Source organism: Pavona decussata, unplaced genomic scaffold, assembly GCF_977016875.1.
Source record: "Pavona decussata unplaced genomic scaffold, jaPavDecu1.1 SCAFFOLD_53, whole genome shotgun sequence".
Classification (NCBI taxonomy): domain Eukaryota; kingdom Metazoa; phylum Cnidaria; class Anthozoa; order Scleractinia; family Agariciidae; genus Pavona; species Pavona decussata.
Window position 1 is genome coordinate 1,492,832 of NW_028145475.1, and position 24,587 is coordinate 1,517,418.

The 24,587-nt window shown below is 38.5% G+C and overlaps 2 protein-coding genes and 1 non-coding gene across 5 annotated transcripts in view; 1 reads left to right on the forward strand and 2 right to left on the reverse strand.

The window, feature by feature from the left end:
* Positions 1-2,502: 2,502 nt before the first annotated feature.
* LOC146480388 (collagen triple helix repeat-containing protein 1-like) overlaps positions 2,503-24,587 on the reverse strand; it is a 32,014-nt gene continuing 9,929 nt past the window's right edge. The window contains exons 1-5 of one of the 3 annotated variants that reach the window (XM_085109547.1): positions 11,187-11,202; positions 7,965-8,012; positions 7,016-7,132; positions 4,063-4,395; positions 2,503-3,037 (exon numbers count right to left, since the gene is read on the reverse strand). In XM_085109547.1, the coding sequence (XP_084965673.1) occupies positions 2,681-3,037; positions 4,063-4,395; positions 7,016-7,117 (792 nt within the window). In that variant the 5' untranslated portion in view covers positions 7,118-7,132; positions 7,965-8,012; positions 11,187-11,202 and the 3' untranslated portion in view covers positions 2,503-2,680. Of the gene's footprint in view, positions 3,038-4,062; positions 4,396-7,015; positions 7,133-7,964; positions 8,013-11,186; positions 11,203-24,587 lie in introns of those variants that run through there. The other 2 variants (XM_085109548.1, XM_085109549.1) reach the window with 2 other exon arrangements.
* On the reverse strand, positions 13,800-20,777 carry LOC146480389 (collagen triple helix repeat-containing protein 1-like). The gene is made up of 4 exons (XM_085109555.1): positions 19,046-20,777; positions 17,002-17,141; positions 15,019-15,369; positions 13,800-14,835 (listed from the first exon to the last, which is right to left on the reverse strand). Exons 2-4 carry the CDS (start codon positions 17,101-17,103, stop codon positions 14,473-14,475), a joined length of 816 nt encoding a protein of 271 aa, XP_084965681.1. The 5' UTR covers positions 17,104-17,141; positions 19,046-20,777; the 3' UTR covers positions 13,800-14,472.
* Positions 22,500-22,638, forward strand: LOC146480390 (U4 spliceosomal RNA). Its single transcript, XR_014864750.1, has one exon. It is a non-coding gene; the product is annotated as a U4 spliceosomal RNA (small nuclear RNA).

Below are 24,587 nucleotides of genomic sequence, written 5' to 3' on the forward strand. Positions count from 1 at the left end.
GGTGTACAGATATTCAAAATACAAGGGCACTTATTTGGCAGGTCCAAAATGTTAACTGCATTTTAGATTTTTCTGCCATTTATTTGGTAAAGAAATGAGTGTAAATTAAGGTCAGATTCTCAGCACCAATACCTTAGCAACAGTGATAAGCTATTGATCAACATCGAGAGGACATAATCATCTCAAATTAGGTAGCTAGGACAAAATTCTTAATATTTATTGCTGTGTTAACGCCAATGTATTATAATAATAATGATATAATCTTAGACTTGTAAAATATTAAATTATTTTTATGAAGTATTTTTTGTATGGACATGTATATTACGCAGGCGCTGTTTTAATAAAGCCATAATTCCTGATGCAACGAGCGGTTTCTTTTCTTATGGTCGCTTTGGGTTGAATTAAGTTGGGATCTTCCAAACAGATGTTAATACTATACCTTATAATTTTTGTAATCAGAGCACCTGTGAAGAGACAGCGCTCTCCTCTCCCTCTTTGAACAAAGCAAATGGCTTCCCAGAGTGCGCTTTTTCTCTAGCACCTAATCTGAATTACGCGTTGACAATGTAGTTGTTAACCTTTTTAAGTGAGGTGAACTTTCATTACCCGTATTATACATGCATGTATCAGTAAAACTGAAGTGTTTTGCATCAGAAGCATTTCGAACAAATATCTGCCTTATTTGTAGATGGTAATTCCATTTTAACACGATTAAATTTGCACTGGTTTATGCCTGAATATGAGAGTTTTTGCTGGGGACAGTTATACTATACGATACAAAGAACGCAACATCTGAGCCCAGTTGAGCGGATGACTTGAGATAACTTTATCTAACGGACAAGTCGCTATCCAGCAGATACGATGTATTAGTTGGAGTACATCTTATGGGCCGCAGCGATTTTATAATACCCACTGGATAAACATATCCAATCTTTCAACAACTGGGGTCAGGTTTCTAAAAAAAATTGATTTTGCAATTATTTTGGATTATACCCTATGACAGAACATCTCCTAGTTCAGATAGCAGTTAGAGACGCGAAAAGTAAATCTATATAGGGGTAACATCCATGCGCATACGGCTTGCCCCTCTGTCTAAAGCACTGCTGACCAGGAGAAACTTTGGCTGGAAAACGGTTCACGGCAGCTATTAACTTAGTTTTTTCAAACATTGCTCGACAACGATAAATTTGACAGACGAAGATTCAAATTCAAATTTTCAGATCATACTGTGTTAGGTTTCACTATTTCTCTTTGAAAAGTCCATAAAATTATGTGGGAAGGCAGAAAACAACATTTTAACAATTTTGCTTCGATTTTCTCGTTGGATGTTCCCAACTATTCATGTTTTTATTACAACTTGATCCAGTAAGCACTTGTTTTTACTAATGGAGTTAACAAAAGTCTGTCTGTATGATATGCAGAAAATCGTGATATAGGGGGACCAGGATGGCGCAGCGGTGGGAGCACTCACCTCTCACCAATGTGGCCCGGGTTCGATTTCCGGACTCTGCGTCATTTGTGGGTTGAGTTTGTTGTTGGTTCTCGTCCTTGCTCCAAGAAGTTTTTTACGGGCAGACCGCGTCAAGTTTTCCGTCGAGTATTTTGTTTTTTCTTCGTCGTAGTCACAAATGTGCATAATAATTTATTTATTAAAACTGGATTGAACTCTTCTCTCGAAGAAGGGATATTTTTGTCCTCTATTGTTGTCATTGTCTTCAACAAAAAAAGTCGCAATCAGAATTCATTATTAATTTGCCCGTATATTTAAAGGTCTTACAAGGGCCGTGAAAGAAGACTTTTGTTATACCCGTAAACTGGATCAGTTTCAAATTGGCGGCCATGTTGATCTCACTCCAATATGCCGTTTTCAGAAAAGAAACCTAGCCTTTTTGAAGCGGTAAATTGAGAGAATAGCTTTTAAGAAGTACTTGACTGTTTAAACGGTTAAAATTGGAGAGCTCGGCTGTGAAGAAATTACGCTTCAGGGATACTGATTCACGGGACAGGTTGTGGTTCTCAAAGCGAATCAGAAAGGTCATGAGCTGGAATTGCTCTTTTACTCCAGTTTTCCCCTCTCTTCAAAAACCAACACTCCTAAATATTCCAATTCGCTCTGGAAAGTGTTCCCAATTAGTGCTCTTCGCAAAATTAATTGACACTTAAATAAAATGATTCTTTTTGCCAATGCTTCTGTAATTACTATTAATCAGTGCTGTTTAATTGATTCAACTGTTATTTTTTAAACCTGTTAAATAATTTTGTTTTATATGGCTGGGGCTGGTTGAATATGGGTATGTATGGAAATATCAATTGGTTATCGCGTATGTACTTCAGAACCATGAAACACTTGTCAGGGAATACTGATTTGAGGTGCCTATAATGGCTGTAAGCCAAAAAAAAGAAAAAATGAAACAAAGAATTTAAAAAAAAACCCCAGCAAAACAGGCAACTAAAAAGAGAGAACAGAACCCAGAAGAAATCAAAAACGAGAAACAAACAAACTTGCAAAAAATACCAACATCCTGAGTTTATTTATCACCAGCAAGCGAGTTTACAATTACAAAGCCCACGATAATTTTAATATCCCACCAATCTGCTTGACTACTTTAGGATAAAAGAGTTTGTTAGCTAGCGTCCATTACTGAAGCGTTTACACAGGATGGATGGATAAAGAGGGGATCTATGCCTGGGCTTTGGGAACCTCTTCAACAAAGATCCGGGACACTGATTGCCAACCTGTCATTGCATCACCAGGGCTACCACCACCGTAACAATTGCCGACCCAGAATCCAACGCGCACCCTTCCTTTGTGGATCTTGTTACAATGCCCCTCAATATGGTGAACGCGGTGAGGATTTTGACCGTTGCCTTTCCACATATAAACAATGCCATCAATTGGCAGAGGAGCTGAACATTCAGCACCCTTGAATGTGAAGTACCAGCGTTTGCAACAGGATGTACACCTGTAGTTCCTCAGGGCACCAGTCCAGGACACGCGAAGAGCTGTGTCAGAGAATTTCTTAGTGAACACGCAGTCCTGTGCAACAACAAAAACAACAACAACAACAATTTATTATGTAAGAACATAAAAGGAAAAGTCAGAGGTTAGCCCTATGGAGGACTTTCACTAATAAAACATGCACTCTACAAAATGAACACCAAAATTATGACAATCTATGTTACAATTAAAATTAAAAAAGGCAAATGAATTAACTTTATATATTTTCAAAACCTTTCTTGGTTTGGTTTTCCCAAAAAATGTTAAAATGGCTTTCTCCCGTACTTCTTTGGCGAGCGCATTTCAGTGCTTCATAACACCGCCAAAATATGAATAAAATTAGCAATTAAGCTTAGCTCTTGGCTTAAGCTTGAGCAATAGGACATTTTCACTATGGCGTCATTTGACTACAACTACCAGAATCCTTCAGTTTTTTGTTTTCTCATGCTAATTAGAGCTATTGTTCTTTGCTGTCCCCTGGGATTACAAAATTTGAATTTGAAAAGGAAAACGAAATGAATTCTGGTAGTTGTAGTCAAATGACGCCATCATGAAAATGGCCTATTGATTTGCCTTAGTTTTATTGTAAGATAAAGAAAAAATGGTCAGCGGAGTTAAGTCCGTTGAAGGCCATGAATAGTCTCAGGAACCACCAGCCCTCGATTATGGCTCTTGATAGTCTATAACAAAGTATGAAGCAGGAAAGCGATAAAAGGATTCTGTACAAATTTCGAATCAGGATAGTATCCTTTGTTAAATTATCAAGATAACTAAATTATGTCACAACTACAAAAACAGATATGAAAGATTTGTTAATTTGTTTTATTTCCATATTGTGTTTAGTGGTGCAGGTTCACCGTTGAATCACTAGTAATTTTTAAATGAAAATTAGACATTACCCCTTCCTTTGTGTGTTCTAAATACATTTTGTCCCCCCCCCCCCCCTCATCTATTAGGCTGTCATTCTACATTGTGCCCCCTCCTGCTAATTATTGCGCAGTCCCTTATAACACACACACAGAGAGAAAAAATACAACATGTCTTTATGTTGTTGTATAACTCACCTTGATCAGACCGTTGTCTTTCTCATCGTTCAAGTCTTTCCAGGCACACTCTTTCCAGTTCTTAAAAGGCATCAGACCTGGAGTCCCAGGAAGTCCACTTGCCCCACTCTGTCCGCGCTCTCCTTTTCGACCAGGAGAGCCCTGGACACCAGGCTCTCCTTTAGCACTATCTTGTCCATTTACACCTGGAGGACCCTGGGGACCAGTCTTCCCTGGGTTTCCCTGATCACCTTTGGCTCCTTCACGGCCATCACGTCCATCGCGGCCTGGTACCCCAGGAGAACCAGGCTTGCCATGCATGCCGGGTACACCGCCATAACAGAATGGAGGAGGCTGGTAGTTTAATAAAAAGATGACAATTCTATTAATATATGCTTTAGAAGTCTATCTTGATAGCCATTGCATAAATAAAAGTATCTGCAGTAAATTGTATCGAGATTGACAGAACAAAACAGTGCCCGCTCTAAATCTGACACAAGAAGAAAAAACTACAAATATCATACTTCTCAAAGTTAACTGTTCCAGTCATCATAAACTGAAATCCGCTGTTCCTAAAAACCTCACAACAAGGACTCGTTTGACGAACTTAGTATAACACAGCCTTCTACCTATCTCCCGTTCGAGACTATCCCTTGGATCACCCTCCCCCCCTGGGGGGGGGATTGGGGGTTACGTTTTCATTTCAATCGATTCGATAAAAATAAAGTTCTACAATAACATGACTTCAGGATTTTTGAGTAAAAAAATAAATGACTTTTTTCCTGTCTTTTTGTTAGGTGGTTTTTGATCGATGTTGACATGAAGACCAGTATTAATTGTGATGACCGAATTGTCATAAGTAAATAATATGTTTTAGATTCTTTGCTTTTATGATCGGTTTACAATTTTATGAATTAATCACTTAATTTTCACCAAAAGCCCCTCTAGGGGAACAAATAACAACGCATCTAATTCTCTGTCAGCAATATCAGTGAGCGGAGATTCTTGATCCTACGAGATTTGGGGCTGACAAGATTATGGGCTGATAATGAGATTGAAATCGAGCTGTCCTTTCCATTTACAGGAGAGCAATCCCACAGCTTGTTCTGGTCCTTTGATGCTTTTGGTCAAGAGAGGATGAAGGTAAGAGAGGTAATCCCCCATATAGGCCCTATCCCCATCGTAATCCCTCTGAAGTTATTTTTAGAAGGTATCGATTTTCTCGCGGATAATGTTACCTCGCGCGTTACGTGTCTTTCACCGTTTTCAATTGCACAACGGCTAATCACAATCATACACTTCCATAAAAGAAATTGTTTCTCGCGTAACTTCCAACGAATCTCTAAGAAATACACGTGATTTGAAAGCTAATAGAATGTAGATTTTATTGTCCGAAGAGATTTTAAACTCACTGTGACAAAAATATTAAAAATTTCGTGCCGCGGTTGTGATCTTTATACTCGTCTGTTCAATTGCGGCTTCAATTCAAATATAATGTAACACTCTTGCATGAAAAAGCTTAGATTTGTTTCTCGCCTTTCTTTTAAAGAATATCTTGGCTACATGCGTGATTAGAAAGCTAATGGAATGTAGATTTCAATGACCAAAGGGATTTGAACTCAGTGGGATAAAAAAATCAAAATTCGTGCCGAGGTTGTGATGTTTATACTCGTCTGTTCAATCGCGGTTTTGACAGCTAAATGTAACACTCTCGCATGAAAAAAGATTTATTTCTCGCGTTTCTTCCAACAAATCTCTTAACTACATACGTGATTTAAAAGTAAATAGAACGTAGATTTCAATGACTGAAGGAATTTTGTACTCACTGCGATAAAAATAGAAAAATTCTTGCCGGAGGTTGTGATGTTTATACTCGTCTGTTCAATCGCGGCTTTCAATGTTTCGACAGCTATTAAAATGTAACACTCTTGCAAGAAAAAAAAGATTTGTTTCTCGCGTTTCTTCCAACGAATCTCTTAACTACATGCGTAATTAGAAAGCTAATGGAATGTAGATTTCAATGACCAAAGGGATTTTGAACTCACTGAGATAAAAATATCAAAATTCTTGCTGGAGGTTGTGATGTTTATACTCGTCTGTTCAATCGCCGCTTTCAATGTTTTGACAGCTAAATGTAATACTCTTGCATGTTAAAAAGATTTGTTATCGCGTTTCTTCCAACGAATCTCTTAACTACATACGTGATTAGAAAGTAAATAAAACGTAGATTTCAATGACTGTAGGGATTTTTTACTCACTGCGATAAAAATATCAAAATTCGTGCCTGGGTTGAGATGTATGTATTTGTCTGTTCAATCACGGCTTTCAATTTTCGCCAGCTAATTGTATTGTAATATTCTTGCATTATTTCCGCACAGCTGGGCTCTAATAGAAATCATACCGGAGCGATTCTTTTTCAATCTGCGTTGTCCAAATACAACCACTATAAACTCGCATTCGTCCACAAAACATATGCAGGCAACGCTTTCTGTATGCATGTTCCGCCATTTTGTTTTTAGGTCGATTCGCGAAAGACGCGTAGCATTGCGTGGGAATCGGCTCAGCTGTCAACGTGGGTAAAATTCAGGATATATGATTGGCTATCACCTAACCCTCTTGGGACACTGGATCTCGCGGGAGATCTAAAAATAACTTCAGAGGGATTACGATGGAAATAGGACCTATATGGGGGATTACCTCTCTTACCTTCATCCTCTCTTGTTTTGGTAGAGAGTAGTTCCAACTGCAGGTAATCAGAATTCCCTTATCGACAACGAAACCTCCTGTGAGTGAAACTGACTAAGCTGCGTTTTTTGTATTTATTTATCTTTTGAGTTGCAGCATCAAAATTTATTCTTTTTATTGGTTATTGGCTGACAGTAAATCAATATTTGTTAAGATATGTCATTCGATATGTCCTGATGAGTGCTAGAAAGACATTTTTGAGTCAGTGTAAACTCAATAAGTGACTCACCATGTTGAATGATGGTTGCTTGGTTTTGTTGTTCTCTGCAGCACAAAATATCACCAATAATGACAACAAGGCGAGAGACACTTTACAGGGAACAGTGTTCATTTCTTCTTAGATCGGCTGAGGATAGAATTAAATTAAGAAAAATTAGTCCAGCTGAAACTCAGCAATATTAACGCGGTGTTGATGATGGTAAGAGGCAAACCTTATTACTGCGTCAATTTTCACAAAAATGTATTTAAATGAAGCACTCAGTTTCGATGTTTTGTCTTATGAAAAGTGAATCTCAAAAGGATTGTCAGTAACTCTTTGACTGAGCTTTCAACAGCCTTGCTTTCCATCAATTGAATCACTAACTGCCTTCTCTGTTATTATATTTTTGGTCTCCTTATTACTCGGCGTCTATTTTTTTCACAAGAATGTATTAATCAAACACCTTCGATGTTTTGTCTAATAAAAAGAAAATCTCAAAGGCTCAAGGATCATAATTTTTTTGTACAACTACGCCTTAAGTCGTGATGTAAGCTAAATCCTAAAACAGGTTGCTGTATATTTTATCCCTTCCTGTCCTATATCCACGTCATTGGTGTCCAAGAATCAAAGATGAGCGGTGATTCTTAGGTTTAAAATCGAAGCAGTAGTGAATGGTGATCAGCGAGCTGGTGGCATTCCCGAGCCGCGATCACTTATTAAATTAAAATTTGAGAAGGCCATCAAACTGCACATATCACAGACGATTTTCCAAGAAATGATTTCTATTTCAAACTTGTAATATCACCGATCTCATAATTTTCGTGGATACCGAGTTATCAGTCTAAGCACATTTGTCAACGACGATCTTCAAAGTTTGCATTTCCCCAGCTAAAATGGGCGAATAAAATCGAGCACCGATGCACCAAAAGCGTAACTTGAGTGCTAGGAGAGAAATTAAAAAGCGTGAAGTGGGCCATACCTGAAATCACCAGAGGAGGTTACTCCTAACAACTTCTCGAGCAAATCACTGCAAAGGAACGATGGAAAAATTCTTTTGTGCATTGCATTTTTCACCTCTTCTGTTGACTCTTGTTCATGTTTTAGCGAGTTCTTTGTTAACCATAGGTTGAGCTATTTTAGTGGAACATAATCACTGCTAAATATTGAAAATGATGGATGCAAATAAATATTTAAGTAGCTATTGACGGCAAGAGAAACTGTTTGGCTTTCTTTTTCATGTGTTAAACAAATATAAAGTGATTTTCTGAGGTGTTACGAGCACAAGTAGCTAAGCTTTATCAGTAAAGCTAATCTCACTTTAACATTTTCAAAGTGTTTGCGTTTTATGAAATAATTTTATACTGAAATCGGAGTGAAGATTTTTCTGTGTCGGTAAATACTCTTTCAATTAGAAAATTTTCAGGATAAATTTATTGTTCGTTTTATGAATACAGGTGTCAATAGAATTGAAGGTTTGTGCGTCAGAAGCATTTCAGGAAAAATCATCCATAAATGTTGACTTATCATTGGTCGTAATCATCGTTTGTGACACGTGAGCCTCAGACTCATCAATTTCTTTCTTGGTGATTGTTATGCTGTATTCAGTAGTACTGGCCTGTGAAAAATTTCCTTTGCTATTTTTATTAGTACTATTTCTGATTACATTGTATTAAAGGAAATCAGTTTAAACTGTTCCTTGCATTCACACTGTAATATTGTGGTGAGTAGCGCCAAAAATAAGGGAGTGACCGTGCATGGAAAAGGCGAGGACCCCTCGTAATACCGTCCCAATCAAATGCGTCCACCCCCTCTCTACCTCTCTCGTTCTCTCGGATAATGAAACGCCAAAAATAGGTACCAATAGGAAATAAAAAAATTCTTTCCGACCTTTATTTTATCTTTAATGTGACTACCATTTTTCATGGAATCGCTATCACTCTGCCTGTGTTGGAGAACGTCGTTACGATGGCGTTTTTTTTATGCGTCTTTTTTTTTTTTGAGTCTCTCAAGGCTTTCTCAATGTTGTATACAAGGCATAACCTTAGAAACACCCAAGGAATTCAGTGGAACAGACAGTGAATCAGGCGAAACATTTGCTGTTGGAACAATTTGGTGGGTCGAGCGATGAATCTATACATTTAATTAAAGTGGCAATATTTCCCTATCGAAATCTTCAGGTACGACTAAATTTTGACAATTTGGAAGGTGCATATTAATTAATATTAATCACAAAATTTTCAGATTTGTTAATATTCTCTTCTATATAAAGTTGCTGTCTTTCGTGTTTTGTGACTTCGGCCGATTATTCCAAAAAACTCCGAGCCAATGCTAAATATGATGTCCGAAAAATTAATTCCTCTTGTAAAGTATTTTATTTTTATCTCTCCTGACCGAGACAGGACTGAATTGCATAGTTGGGATTGTGTTTTGCTTACAGTGCTTTGTTGTATGTCAACACAGACGAATTTGACTTGTTTGTGGAAAGGCCATACCAAATCGCCGAGCGTTTCCATATGATTTGACAAAAGCACACCATCTTACTGACATCTGATACAAACGTTATTGATTGATTTGCATACTGAACTATTATTTCAAATAAATTTTAACCCACTGAAGAATTTCACATCTTTTCATAATTTTTCATAATGTGCGTCATGCAAGCGCTGTCTTTGGCAAAGTCTATCAAGATCAGTTTTCTAGTTGCTTTCAAGTCCGGCACAACAACCATGTAATCGATGCTTCTATCATTTTTATAATTTACTGCAAAGTAAACACATATCCATGTTTATGGCAACCGTTCTTTATACTTATTGGCAGAAAGGCTTCTTTTCCTGAAAAAATTCTAATGCCTTTGTCGACGTGGACTTAGGCCAACCTGATCAGCAATTCACAATAGCTCTGATTCTTTGATTGATGCGTGTAACTCATTCTCTGAATAAAATAATCATACTGTCAAACACAACAAATGCGTACCACACTCTTTTGCAAATCATTTTTTTCTAATTTTTTGTTAAGTGTGATGTTACAAACGAAGAGGAAAATAGCATTCGCAATCTGTTATATTTTTTCAGTAGTCCCGCTAAACTGATTTTTGGCACTCCCGTTGAATCGGATTTTAAAAAACTTCATTCTGTTCCTAAAGGCTATGTACTTCGGCCGAAAGTTGGTTACCGCATTCAAAAAAATTTGGCTCTCGATTTGTTCAGTTTTTGAAAGTAGAATTACATACTTCTCGTGATCAGTGTCAGTTAAAAACGTTCAAATAACTTCAATTATTTCAGTGAACGAGGCCGTTCTTTAGTAACGTCAACATGCTCGGCATCGATCCATGCAGTGTTCGTTGCCAACGCAGCTTAATATATTAAGTAATAACAATCCTTTCTCTCTTGAATTTAAAGTGCTCGTTATTTTAGTGTAGTATGTTAAGGAATCTCTCCTTTTTTTAAACACATAGCGTAATTCCCAATTGCAACGTTGTGAACAGAAACGAGCTGAACCCTGGTCCATTACACAGAGGACTCGATCTGCGTTGCAAATACAAGTATACGAAACGTAACAGAGTGCAACTAATAACGACTTCTTTCTCCTCTACTTTCTGTATGATGTTATAGTTATTTTAAAGTAATAGGAGATCATGAAAAGAAGAAATAGTGTTTACATTGATCATAAAACTAAAACAGAATAAGATTGCCGGAAGTAAGGCATGCTCCAGTTGTTCATTTTATATTTCAGCGGTTCAGATTTTCTACAGTTTATTGTCTACATGGGACATGAAACAAGTCAGTTTGCGTACGTTTGCTGCGGGAATTAGATATGTTAGTTATAAACACGGGAAAATCCGTTTGATAACTTTCGAAACGATCCGTTCCTTAAGTAAAATTGATCATGTCCGGGGGTTGGTGCGTGAGCCAGTTTGAAGAAGGCTGAACAACTTGAATGCCGAATGAACTCAGTCCAATCACATACTGAGAAATCTGAATGTTGGGCAAAGCGTCTTAGTGCCGTCGTCCTTAGTTATATTATATTGTCTTTCTACGCTTTTCCTAATTGGCGGAGCTGCTCAGTTTTTTGGGAACAAAATACTAAGAATGGTTACAAATACTAGTATCAATTCATAACTCGAGATATTATGCATACCATGCGAACCATGATGGCAGTATTACAATAATATAACTAGCACGACTTCAAGCAGATACATTACCCGGCTGTCACTCCGAAGGTTCTGTGAAAATTCAAGGACTTTCCATCGTTTCTTGTACTATTCCATTTTGTTTTCATATAGCTGCTGCCGAGAATAAGAGCAAAGGACGCTACTGGGCTTTCACATTTCACAAACAGTAAGCCAGTATGCGTCACTCGCTTTAAAAATTATACTGTGTTTACTCACTTTAAAAGAAAATAACCAGGCTTCTCGAAACGATCCAGGAATCCCTTAGTATCATATCATTTTGCACTTACTAAATGATTTAAATCCTATGGGGGTTTAATCGTAGCGAAAACCAACCATTTGTTTTGATCGCCAGTTACTGAAGATTTGTTAATTAATTCACATTGATTTCAGGTAATAAATTCATGTCGAAAATAAAGACTTTACAAATGATGAGTACTAACTGATACATCCCGTTGTTACCGTATTTCGTTTTATCTTTCTGATGGTGCATTATGTTTAATAAGTAGTTATGACATGTAATGGTGAGTTCTGTGCGGTGGTATAATGCGCTGTGATGTTCAATAGTGTGCTTGTAACTATGATGATAGTGTAGTCTTGTCAAATGTTGGCATTGTTCTTCTAATGATGTGTAAGGAAGACCTGGGACAATAAAAAATGATGTGTAACTGATGTGCAGTGTTGTGCTCAAATAATTTATTTTGTTGAGTTGTCAGTCTGTTTACCGTTCGCATGATGATGTACGTTGATAGTTTATGATAATCATGAAACAACAGTCCTTTCTGATTCAAATCAATGCTGTCATTGAAACCTTGCACGTTAGCAACTAACCAATTGGAGAGCTTTCTGAAGTGACAGTTGTTTCATGACTATTTGAGCTGGGGTCAAGCTTACAGAGACATTTGGATGTTGAACCATGATAAAACCCATGTTTCTAAATACAACTTTGATGAATTATCAGGTGCTGTGAAGACTAGACTTTTCACAGTCTCCTATTTTTCCGTGGGATTTCCGACACTCGTAGGCTTGGATCGAACTCCCGCCATCTTGGTTTGTAAAGACGAGCGCAACCTGAGGAGAGTGTCTAAACTCCCGAGGGGAGCCCTAGTCAGGGTACGTTGCAGGCTGCGCTCGCCTTTACAAACCAAGATGGCGGGGAGGGGGGGGGGGGGGGGACGATCGACGCGTACGAGTGTCGAAAATCCCACAGAAAAAATAGGGGACTGTGAACAGTCTATCTGAAGACTGTCGGGAGAATAGGAATCATGGACCTTGCAAGATCAGAGATAAACGCGTGAGGTAAGAATTTTCATCTCAGTTTTTTCGTGGAACTGAATTGTATTCTAACTGAATTCGAATTCATCAGAACTTGCACTACGTTTATAATGCTAAACGTTAGCCAAAGAGTGGCCCGATAAGAAAAATAACTTCAGAAACCACGTATGGAATACAAGATTAGTCTATAAAAGCCATTTCATTCAACCTTTAACATAGAAACCTTTATAAAACAGCACGGCCGATCACGTGACTAAGTACTTGGGCTGCTCATGATAAACGTTATTGTAATTTTAATAGAATACCGCCGAAAAGAAGAATACTATGGTCATAAGCTCGTAATGATAAATATTGTTCATCAATGATCCTATTTCTTGAACCCAAATTTGTGAACTCCGACAGTAAAAAAAAAAAGAAAAAATTCATTGATATGTGGATATGTGGAGATAAAAAGAAATGGGGCGAACAATAAATTCCGCGCATGCGATGGAGGTGCAGTACAGCAGGAATGGAAATTTCCGTTCCCGAGGGTAGGAAGGGATGGAGGGGGGGGGGGAGGGGGGGGTAAAAACTGAAAGTTCCTAAGCCACACTCGGTAGGGTGCCCGGTGAACAACTGTTTTTGGATAGGACACAAGACTTCCTGAATTTCAATGGAAATTACACAGAAATAGCCACCTCTTTGATACTTGACTACATTGCCATTAATTTATAAGTGGAACTTTCATTGATTCTGAGCGGAACAGACTTTCAGTTTGGTTTATGGCTCAGTTGGGGCTGCCCATTTCCTCTTAGAGTTCACGTGTCGCCTTCTTCCTCACTTAAACTTTCTCAGGTTTTTGTTGAATTTAAATAAATAAATCTGGTAATTAACAGTGCTTTTAAAAGACAACTTTCAAAGTTGTATTTCTTTTAGAAAAAAGATGAAGCGGATCTTAGCTAATCGTCAAACCTCGTACGATTGCTTTTAGCTCGTTTATACTTGTACAAAATGGCCGCTTTACCTCAGAAAACAGTGAGTGGTATCTTGCAGGTAAAAGTTGATAAAAGATAATGGTTTGCTTGGTGTTTTAGGAGTATTTTCTTCGTGACTTTTAGTGATTTGTGCGACAGAAGTATGCACAAAGACATTATCCACCTCCCAGGAGGTGGATAATGTTGAATGTTTGGAGATAGCGGACCAATCACATTGCGTAAAACACCAAGGTCGCTGAGATAGTATATAACTAATGACTGATACCCGCATGATCGCTAAGCCAATCAGAACTCTCATTATCCGGTGATCTGGACATTAAAATTTTGTTAAAAAGACCACAAATTATTTTTTTTGCCAAACATCCTGCTTTTTCTTTAATATCAGCAAACCTGTTACAATTACAAAGCGCAAACCTTCATTTTTCCAGTCGGGGAGAACAAAACTACAGAATAATAACGACTCTATAATGATCTTCGATGAGCTTAAAAGCGTAAACAGAAAAAAAAAACTGAGAAAGAAATGTAATATTCCAGTGCCTAATTTTGTGAGACTATTGTCACACCGTACAAGAACAAACTGAAGGCAGCAAGATTACATAAAGCACATTATATGGCGGAAATAATACATTACCTTTTCTGTATTGTGTTCTTGCTCATACTTATATTTAGCTGTTTAAGCTTTCAAGTCATTATTATTCTGTGTTTTCTACATTTATGGGTGGGATAGGCAGCAACAGAACTACATGTAGTTTATATTACAGTGCGACGCGCCTTACCGTGGCCACCCAACAAACTGTTTTTACAAGTTAGCCAATCTTTATACACGAATTTGATTAACGGTCACGCCTCCTTGCAAAGTCCAACAGGCAAATGACGCAACAACGAATTATTGGAAACATGTCATTTTGTATTTTATGAACAAGGAGGAAGATATCCTGATTGGCTGCCTTGTAAAAAAAGTTTGTTGGGTGGCCACGGTAAGGCACGTCAAACTGTAATCTAAAGCAAACTATGTTAAATTAACAGCGAAAAAATAACGCAATATATTAGCAGATGATTTGAGTCAATATCTAAGGCTGGCCTCTGGGGACTTCTTCAATGAAGATCCGGGACACTGAATTCCAACCTGTTGAAGCATCAGCATTTTTATATCCGGCGCAATTGCCGACCCAGAATCCCACGCGCACCTTTCCTTTGCGGATGTTGTTGCAGTGCCCCTCAATATGGCGGGTGCGGAGGGGATTGAGCTGTAGATTTCTTCCCGATTTGCCTAAGTACACTATACCATCTATAGCAAGGGGAGCTGAGCACTCAGCACCGTTGAAAGTGAAGAACCAGCGTTTGCAGCAATATTCGCATGAAGAGATTCTAAAGGCACCAGTCCAAGCCGCGCGAAGAGCTGTTTCACTGAAGTTTTTGGTAAACACACAGTCCTGTATTAAAATAAAACAAGGAAGGGATAAAGGACTCAAAATAATTTAATTTCTAAATTTCTGGACCAAACGTTGACCAAGAACAACATTTTTTGTAACTTTTCTATTGAACGAGAAATATTCAGTAAATGGATCTCAATGCGGTTTTCAGTGCGGAAAGAAAATATGACGTCAGCAACTCACCTTGATCAGACCGTTGTCTTTATCATCGTTCAAGTCTTTCCAGGCACACTCTTTCCAGTTCTTAAAAGGCATCAGACCTGGAGTCCCAGGAAGTCCACTTGCCCCACTCTGTCCGCGCTCTCCTTTTTCACCGGGAGGGCCCGGGACACCAGGTTCTCCTTTAGGACCATCTTGCCCAGTTACACCAGGAGGACCCATGGCACCAGGAGGTCCCTGGGGTCCAGTCTTCCCTGGGTTTCCCTGCTCACCATTAGCTCCGTCACGACCATCACGTCCATCGCGGCCTGGTGCCCCAGGAGAACCAGGCTTGCCATGTATGCCGGGAATACCAGCACGACAAAACCGAGGAGGCTGTAGGGATAAAAATCAATCATTTTGAAGTTGTCGTTACAAAATTGCGTTATTATTATAATACTCGAATTTGGGTGAGTCGAGAAATGGAAGAGGAAAATTAAGGCGAAAGCTGAGCTTGCCAAATCTAACAAGCCGAATACTGTTAATTATTTGTTTCTTTACTAATTACCAATTTTAAACAGTTGAAAACCAAATGCCAGAAGCCATGTTTAAAATTTCCGTTATTAGTGTGGGATGAAAGAACTGTAAAATAGCGTGAGTGCCTGCAGAATCCGATCCAAACAAACGGGAAACGTACTGAGAGAATTCGAGAGCATATGTAACCCCGAGCCACATTAAACGGCATTTGCTTACTTGTTTTATTAAATGAAAATGCCAAATATTACGTGAGATCCGGTTTCAGAGTCTCTAGATGTACAGAATGATATTTACCTTGCAAATACTCGAGAAAAGGGAGTAGGCAATGAAATCAGAAACGTCTCTTTTACTTTTGAAAAAAATTACGATGGAAATCGAAACATTTTAAGGGGATAATCTTCGTTAATCTAAAGCCGCCATGCAACCAATAAGAAGGCACGTTATATCATAACAAATGGAGTTTCCGGCGATCCAGAGGCTCAATTTCCAGCCGCTGTTCGGGAAAATGAGCCCTAGCTCCTAATCCGAAGTCTTTTGTGGGGAACAAAGACTCGAGAGAGCGGTGGAAATCGCGCCCAGAATGTACGAATTAGCGGGAAAATAAATATTTCTTCGGCGTGAGAGCAGCAGGGCCTGGGTCCTTAGGGAGTGCACAGTATTATGGGTATAGTAAAGTAGGAGTATATAAGCCTTCTTAAGGACAGTGCCTATTAATACAGAGGTATTTCTGTGAAGTTAACGACTATGTGGAAATAGTAGATCTTGGCAAGAGCTATGGAAATCCAGAAAGAAAACTTAGAGTAACCACGCATTTTATACCGATAATTAAGCAACAATAATTCTAAAAAGCTGTAAAATACAAAGGAATGTATGGCGTTATTTTTCCAAATTGAAGCTTTGTTATCTCTGAAAAGTGAGTGGTTAACCCCAGTTTTCTTTTTGGATACCAAGAGCACTTGCTAAGTTCTGCTTTTTTTTCGAGGGTTTTTTTTTTTGCAGGTAGTTTCTGTCCTCGGTTCTAACTGATCATTGTGAGTGGTTTCCCAGCTTTTGTTAGGTTAGACTAACGTAATAATAATTGCTGCGTATTGAGGCCGTATAAAAGGGCTGCTTTTCACTGACTGTGCTGTTTGCTTAATCTCGGTGCTCGGCTGAAATCAGCAAAATAAACGTAATGGTAAAAATACTGGGGCGGGTTGTTCGAAAGCCGATTAACGCTAATCTACGGTTAAAAGTGAATCGAGGTTTTCATCTGACTCTTTAAAAGTGATTTCAAAGCCTAATTTCAAGCTAAAGGTAAAGAAAAGTCTGAGTCAAAACTGAGGGCCTAAACTATTTTGGAAGAATCTTTATTGGTTAGTTATTAAACTCGAATCAAAGTTCACGTTAATTCAGGATTAGCTTAATCGGGCTTCAAACAACTGGGCCCTGGTCTGTTGCGTAGTGGAGCTGAAATATTTTATTAACGAAATAATATACAAATCATCTTACCAATGTATCGTTGTAGGGTTTGCCGCTGCTACCACTGTTCTCAACTACAGAGCATGCGCATAGTGCAGTCAATGTCAGCGGTAACAGCAACACACGCAGCATGTGGATTACTGATGTTGGAGGTATCGATAGTTAATTTCCTGCAAAAACAAGAAAAAACGCACGCTTCGTACCGTATGGCGTGAACAAAAATTACAGTACTTTTGGATGAAAATTAGAAAAATACATATTTATCTATTTTTCTGTTCGTGAGCAGGCGGTATCCTGACAACGGTTACGCTAAACGGAATCCGCGGGAAATTTGATCCGGCGCGACGAAACGTTGAATTTTTTCCTCTTGAAATGAAACTTTTCGCTCACTCCGTAGCGAGGGTCTTGTAGGGGATTAGCGCATTACGCTTGTTATGCGAGAGGTACCCAAACTACAAACCAGGACCTTGTTTCTGTTCATTAAACGTCATGGTTGTCAACTAGCTGTCACGGTTACAGTTAACCGGTAAGATCCCTGTTAGTTCAGTCTCTTCTAGCTTTAGTAGCGAAGCTACATGAAGTTGTCTGATTGAATTGTAAGGCGATGAGATCAGGCTACGTCGAGAACTCTATGTGTGAATTTAACACGACAGAACAAATAAGGGATATGGACAGCAATTCAGTAATAGCTTTAGTAATAATTTAGCAAACGAAGTTAGCTACTCTGGTTAGCGAGTAGAATATTCAGATAAATGATAAAGCTGTAATGACGTATTATGTAATGACGGTATTATACGCCGGTATTATATTGTACCCGTGTTAGTTGAGAGGCAACTAAAGACCCGTTTAAACGGTTTTTGAGCAATATTTGTTCAAAAAAGTCGAACGGATGTTAGGAAAATGTTGAATGGAAAGTCGAAATTTGAATAGATGTTGAATGAAAGTTTTTATTATACCCATTTTGAAATCACTGGTGATCCTTGCAACCTGATTGGCTCTCAAGTGCGATTTATTCACAAATCGCGCTATTTTTTGCTCTATTCGCATTTATTTTTGAGCCCATCAAAATAAAAATGAAATAATACAAATAAAATATTAATATTGACAAAAAACTGTGTGATTTCAAAAAAGGTTTAAAAAAGTGGTAATTGAACTTCGTATCGTACAATTTTGGTCTGAAATCATACTTGTGATTTCAAATCGAACTCCCGCTGCGCGCTTGTTCGATTTTGAAATCACGCGTATGATTTCAGACCGAATTGCACTCCACTCCGTTCAATTACCAATTTAAGTCAGCGATTCAACACGCTTTCAACATTTTTACACTCTCAACAATGTTGAACGACCTGCCGTTCAAACGCCCCGACATTTGGTTCAATAAAGTGTTGAACGCATGTTGATGTTGAAGCAAATGTTGAAACCATCTCATGTTGTAACCGGCCTTAAAAGAACAGGTGTAAACAGGATTTTTTTTCCCGCGCAACTAAGAGTGAAAGAAAAAATGAATGAATCTTGATAATCGCTTATTAGTCCTGCGTTAATAAGTTTAAAACTAGAATAGGATTTAACTGAAAAATACGACGTGACATTACTGCCCACTTTCGACAAAATTCGACCTCGAGCGGTCTTATAATAAAAGATACAGTGAAATAGGAAAATCAACGTAGCTGAAAGCGATAATAAGGAAATTCAAACGTGATCTCAATACCGAGTCAGATGGTAGACTATCGACTGGCAGAAGAAATCTCAATGAAATCATACATATTTGAAGTCAAAACAGAGATCATGACAGTTGACGGTTGCTCCAATTAAAAGAGTTGATTGTTAGTTGGTAAAGATTGCGCGAGGTTGGTACTTGGCAAATGAGTCGGCTTATCCTGACCAGACGTTCCAAAGTATAATCGTAAATCCGACTAACCTTCGTGTCCAAACTGATAGCAACACTTAGTGCAATCAGGAGCAATAGTCAAAGGTCATGTTTTCGTGTTTTGGGTTATTTTTTGTTGTCAGGTTAAAGCAATCACACCTACAGTTATTACAAATCTACTTGTTTGTTGTTTTTACACGCACTTACCTTGATGGTGTTTCGGTGGAAATATGTTGATACCGGAACCTTAGATTTTTGAACTAAATAGCAGCTAAAACAAATATGTTAGGAAAAATTAAGTAATGAAAGGGTCCAGCTAGAGTTGAAATAGTCACTTGACTTGGAAGGTGTCTCCTGACTGTATGGCATGTGTGTTAAATTGTAAGACGATTTACCTCCCGAATCGTCACGGTGACAGCTAGTCTAGTGATACAGGCAGGTTGCAGCTTCTTTGAGCTTGACAAGTTCCATTTTAAAGAGCTCTGTTCAGGAAATTCAAAGCGTGTGTTCCTGTCGACTGAAGTGGCAAAGCTAAGCGGCAATTTTAGCCACGACATAAGCCAACACTGTAAGAAGTTTGAATGTTAACGTTACTGGGGTAATCAGCCAGTATGAGCTATCCTCTTGCGATGAAGTTGCGTTGGCATTTGCCTTTACGTCTGACTGCATGTATTTCACCAGTTGTGAGGTATTCATTGTTCATTGCACAACAAGTCCTTTTGTTTTCTTCAAACACTCGGAGGCGTAGCTGATCGCGTTCTTACAAGATAGTGACTTTCGTTTCCCAGGCATTCCAGGACAGACAGGATAACCACGGTTCTCCACCAAATGTGCAGTGGGGAATAAGCGCATCACGCTCGCTATGTGAGATGTCAGGATGCGCAAACTCAAACCAAGAGTTTATTTTTTGTTCTTTAATCAAAGCAATGGTCGTCATATGGATTGTCAGTTAGCTGTCAGTCAGACAGTCAGTCACTCAGTAAGTTTACGGCTAGCCAGTCCGTAAGTTCACTATTAGTTCCGTCGGTAAGTTCCCTGTTACTTCAGTCCTTTCTAGCTTTAGTATCGAAGTTACAGGAAGTTGTCTTGTTGAATTGTAGGGTGATGAGATCAGGCTTCGTTGAGAACTCCATGTGTGAATTAACACGACAGAACCAGTAAGGAATATGGACAGTGATTCAGTAATAGCTTTAGTAATAATTTAGCAAGAGTAAGTTAGCTACATTGGTTAGCGAGTAGAGTATTTAATAAATAAGCAGGAATAGAGGTAAATTTGAAAGCCGTGAAGAACTTAGTGAAGGGCAAAGCTATAACGCGTATTAGTGTTGATCTAATATCCGTGTTACTGAGTTGAAAGGCGACTAAAAGAATAACAGGTGTAAACAGGTGAGAGTGTTTCCCGCGCAACTAAGAATGAAAGATCGGTAAACTGATTCTTGGTTATCGCTTATTAGTTCTGCGTTAATAAGTTTAAAACTAGAATATAAGTTGACTAAAACACACGTTATGACACACTAAACGTTGCAAAACGAACAAAAAAATCAGCAATGGAATAAAGGGAAGGTTGTTCTCCAAAGAGGCGAGTATCCACTTTGCTCTTTTGCGCGATATTGTTTTTCTTGAAGTGTTGACACGCCGTTGAACGTAACACAGCTAAGGGAGTGTTAATTGTTTATCAGCAGATGGGGGGTGGGGGAGGGCTGGGCTAAAAAAGTTTGGCATTTTTGTGATTGGGGACGGGAAGGGCATACTCAGTTGGAGAATGCACAGCTTTATCAGAAAGTTCAGGAAGATGACAGCGGCATGATTGCGACTGGAGAAAATTATTGGAAGATGGTAAATTAGGGCAGCTCGCTGTGTCAGAATTAAATAAGTGATTTAGACCACCACAATCTACCATTGAGAGGTCTCCCGGCCGGTGAATAACATATACAGCTGTTTCGACAAAAGGTTGTCAAAAAAAGGGTAAAAGCGTTCACGGCAATGCCGAAAGGTAGTCTGGAAAATACCCAATTAATTTCAATGAAAGCAGGTATTTCCCAGACTACCTTTCGGCACTGTCGCTACGCTTTTACGCTATTTTTGGACAACCTTTGTGACAGCTATATATATTTGAAGAAGGGTGTTTTGTTCAGACCACGGTGTTCTTCTGCGGAGAACTAAAAACGCTAATGACACAAATTACAACTCAAAAATGGAATGTTTTGAAAACGACCTTGATTACGATCGCTCAAATAGCTCATGCACTTTTTCAATTAATAATAACACTTCTTCGTACTTTCAAAGATTACTATTATAGTAAAAGACGTTTTCTGGCTAACTAGAGGCGGCTGGCACTGGTTTTCACTGGTTTGCAGCACAATTTCGAAAATTTAAGGTGGCTCTTTAAACTTTGCAAAAAATTGTATCTAAACATGCTGATTACATATATGTTATTGAACCAGCGCGAGGTCCGTATTGGGAAAATAATGGTCGAGTCCTTTTTTTTGCAAGTTTTTGGCTCGGTCCATAAACTTGCAAAAAAGGACGAAAAATGGTCGAGTCCTTTTCTGCAAAATTACGCGCCTCTGACGCCAATTTTAATTTGTTTTGTAATACCGCTAGTGTGGATGCGAGCCTGCAGACGGAGGTACATTTCGACTTATAAATCGCGCGTTTCACCCGCGCGAGTGCGGTATAACTTGAGTAACAGGCTTTTCGGCACAGTTCTCGGTCGATCTTGCATTGAGTCCGAAGAAGAGGCCTAAGGATTCGATCACTTTTTATGCTTCTTTTTATCTAAAGCCAAAATACAGTAACATGACTTCAAATTCAGTTTGCAGTTGAGAGCTCGGTGGCCTTCTCCCACGGCGTTAGATAAAAGGCCTTTGTGTTTCATCCAATCAGTGTAGACGCCCGAAATCCGGACGTTGTCAGGCCTTCCTTCCTTTTTAGGCCCTCTCCCCTCCCCATCCCCTTACTCAGATACTCAGTTGCGCATTTGCGATGGAGAAGATATACAGCCAGCTTCTTCCAGTCTCCCATTGCACGGCGGACACCTTTGAGACCTGTTTTCCTGTACGTCCGCCTTAGGTGGTGCTAGTATTTTACAGACAAAGAAATGAAATGCAGCCGGGACCAGCTTTCCACGCTGCTCAGAAAGGCGTCTGTTTTGCGTTTTGAGAGGAGGCACTGTATTGCATATTTACGACTTATAGATCACAGCGAATGACAAATCAAAATCGCAAGGCAAATCATGTCGATCCTATAAAGGAAACGGACATGTACGACAAATCATCTGGTGAATTGCACGATGTCCAGTTGCAATTCTGAGGGGTCGACGTTTCGTGAAACGTTTTTGATACTTACAACTTCCATCCAATAGCTTACTATCAGTTTTTCATATTGCGTAAACCACACCTAATAGAATATAATAGATATGCGCATGTGCAATTTGTCAACCAACTTTAAATAACGCAGTTTTAACGTCATAGTTTTGTCCAAACTATTCTTAATAAGCTGAATTATAAAGATTAAAATTTTTAACAATTTAAAAAAGAAATTGAAAAGCTTTCTTTAAGACGAAAATCTCCAAGGTACGGAAACTGAAAAAATGCGATTAGATCCCACATTGATAGTATGATTGATTGCTTGAAATGACTTACTGAGACCCGATTCATTCAGCTTTGCGCAGTGGCATTACCGTAGCCAGTGAGGTTCACCCGAGGCGCGGTTATTGCTGATTGAAAACTTTTCCCAATACCCCGCAAGACGACTTGAAATACAGTCGGCTTTGCAATTTTTGTCGGTCCATACGTGGACCTTTAAATCTAATAAAAGTAGTGTAAGAAAATGTAATTTTTAGGATCGCTGCTGGTAAGATAAGGTAATAGTTGTTGTTGACATTGTTTTGCGGTTAATGTATTGTCCAGGGAAACATTTTTCAGTTACTGACAGATAGGAATGAAACCTTGACAAATTTGGTCAATCGTTGTATATTGATTTTGAATTTCTTCCAGATTATTATTTTTGGGAATTGGTATTATGGAGTCACAACCTCTATGAATTTCGTGTTTTTGAACACGTCTCGGATAAAAGCGTCTTGCATATTAGCCCCTATGACAAAACTTCATATCATGTTGATCATCGGCCAAGCGATCGAATCTGAGATATTTTTTTAAGAGGTCACTCTAAAAAGCAATATTTATCATCAGTCACTTATTCTTAATATCCCGTTTTCTGACACTCGTACAGAAAAGTTCAAACAAGTTATAATAGCACGTATCAAAATCAGGAATAAAATGTAAACAAAGAAAGCGGAAAATTACAGACAAAGAGGAATCTTCAAAAGGTGAAACCACGAGGTTTGCCTCGCTGATTTTAACCACACCCATGTGAAGAAATAAATCTATTTACTCCAAGAAAACTATGATTCCTTTTTATAGCTTTCTCGAACCACAATATAGCTATAGGATTACGGTACAATATGAATTCACAGCTAGCTGCTTTGCATATGTTTACATTACAATGCTTCCATTTCAATATTCGAGGCCGCTTACCGAAATACAACATGGCAGCTCAAAGCTAACTTTTCGTTTGTAGTTATGAGAAAGTCGTTTGGTTATAGTGAGTTACGTTTAGCTGCCGTGCTGTTCAGGCTTCCAATATTATTTTCACTTTCACTTTCACTTTCACTTTCACTTTCACTTTCACTTTCACTTTCACTTTCACTTTCACTTTAACTGACAAATGTTTTTGCGAAACGGCCCTTCCCTGTTATAGTTTTACTAACCAATCATATGAAATAAAAGTTGACTTGAAACAAAGTACAAACAGCGGTGATAAACATAATAAGCTTGCGCATTTTATACAACTTGACGTTTCGTACTGCTAGTCAGCATATATTTATGAGATGTTGACTATAAATGTATGTTGACTAGCATGGCATACGAAGTGTTTAACTATCCTAAATTGTGATTTCTCGGTAAAACGGTCAAATATAAGTGAACTCCTCTTGGGGTTACTACAGTGTGATTGATTTAACGGTCTTTATACGATGATTGTTATAAGAGAACGGGAGGGGGAGGAGGTAAGAACACGTCTGTTAACAAGGCTTCATATCACCAACCTCGTTGTCAATTCACAGATCCCGAGTGAGATTGCGTTACAAGAGGGTCTCAATGGGTTGGAACCATTTATGGTTGACGGCTAATGTTTTAGCTTTTCTACTGCTAACGGTTAATTTCTCTCCGTTACGGTTAGTAGACATCTGAAAAAAAAAAGCGCACGTGCTTTAAATGCTCAAAATTAGTTTTCATTGTTGCAAAACACATTTTTAAAGTCTGTAGGTCTCTAACGACCTTTCCCGGATGATAACAGGCTGAAATAGGGTACGTTACCTACTAGATAAGACACAAAAAGCCCTACCATGCGATCTTGACAATCTCTTAAATTCAAATAGTGGAAAGGAATTTTTTTACGATTAACTTATTTTTACGACTAACAGTTAAAATTTCCCCTTTACTACGCCTGAGGACTAAAATGTTTGGTCGTTTTAACAGACAAATGAGAAAAAAGGTATAGTTGCTTTGAACGTTCAAAATTAGTTTCATTGTTGCAAAACACATTTTTGAGGTCTGTAGGTCTCTAACGACCTTTCCCGGATCGATGAAATAGGGTACGTCAGCCACTAGACAAGACACAAAAAGCCTTAACAAGCGATCTTGACAATCTCAAAAATGCAAATAGTGGATAAGAATTTTTTTGACGA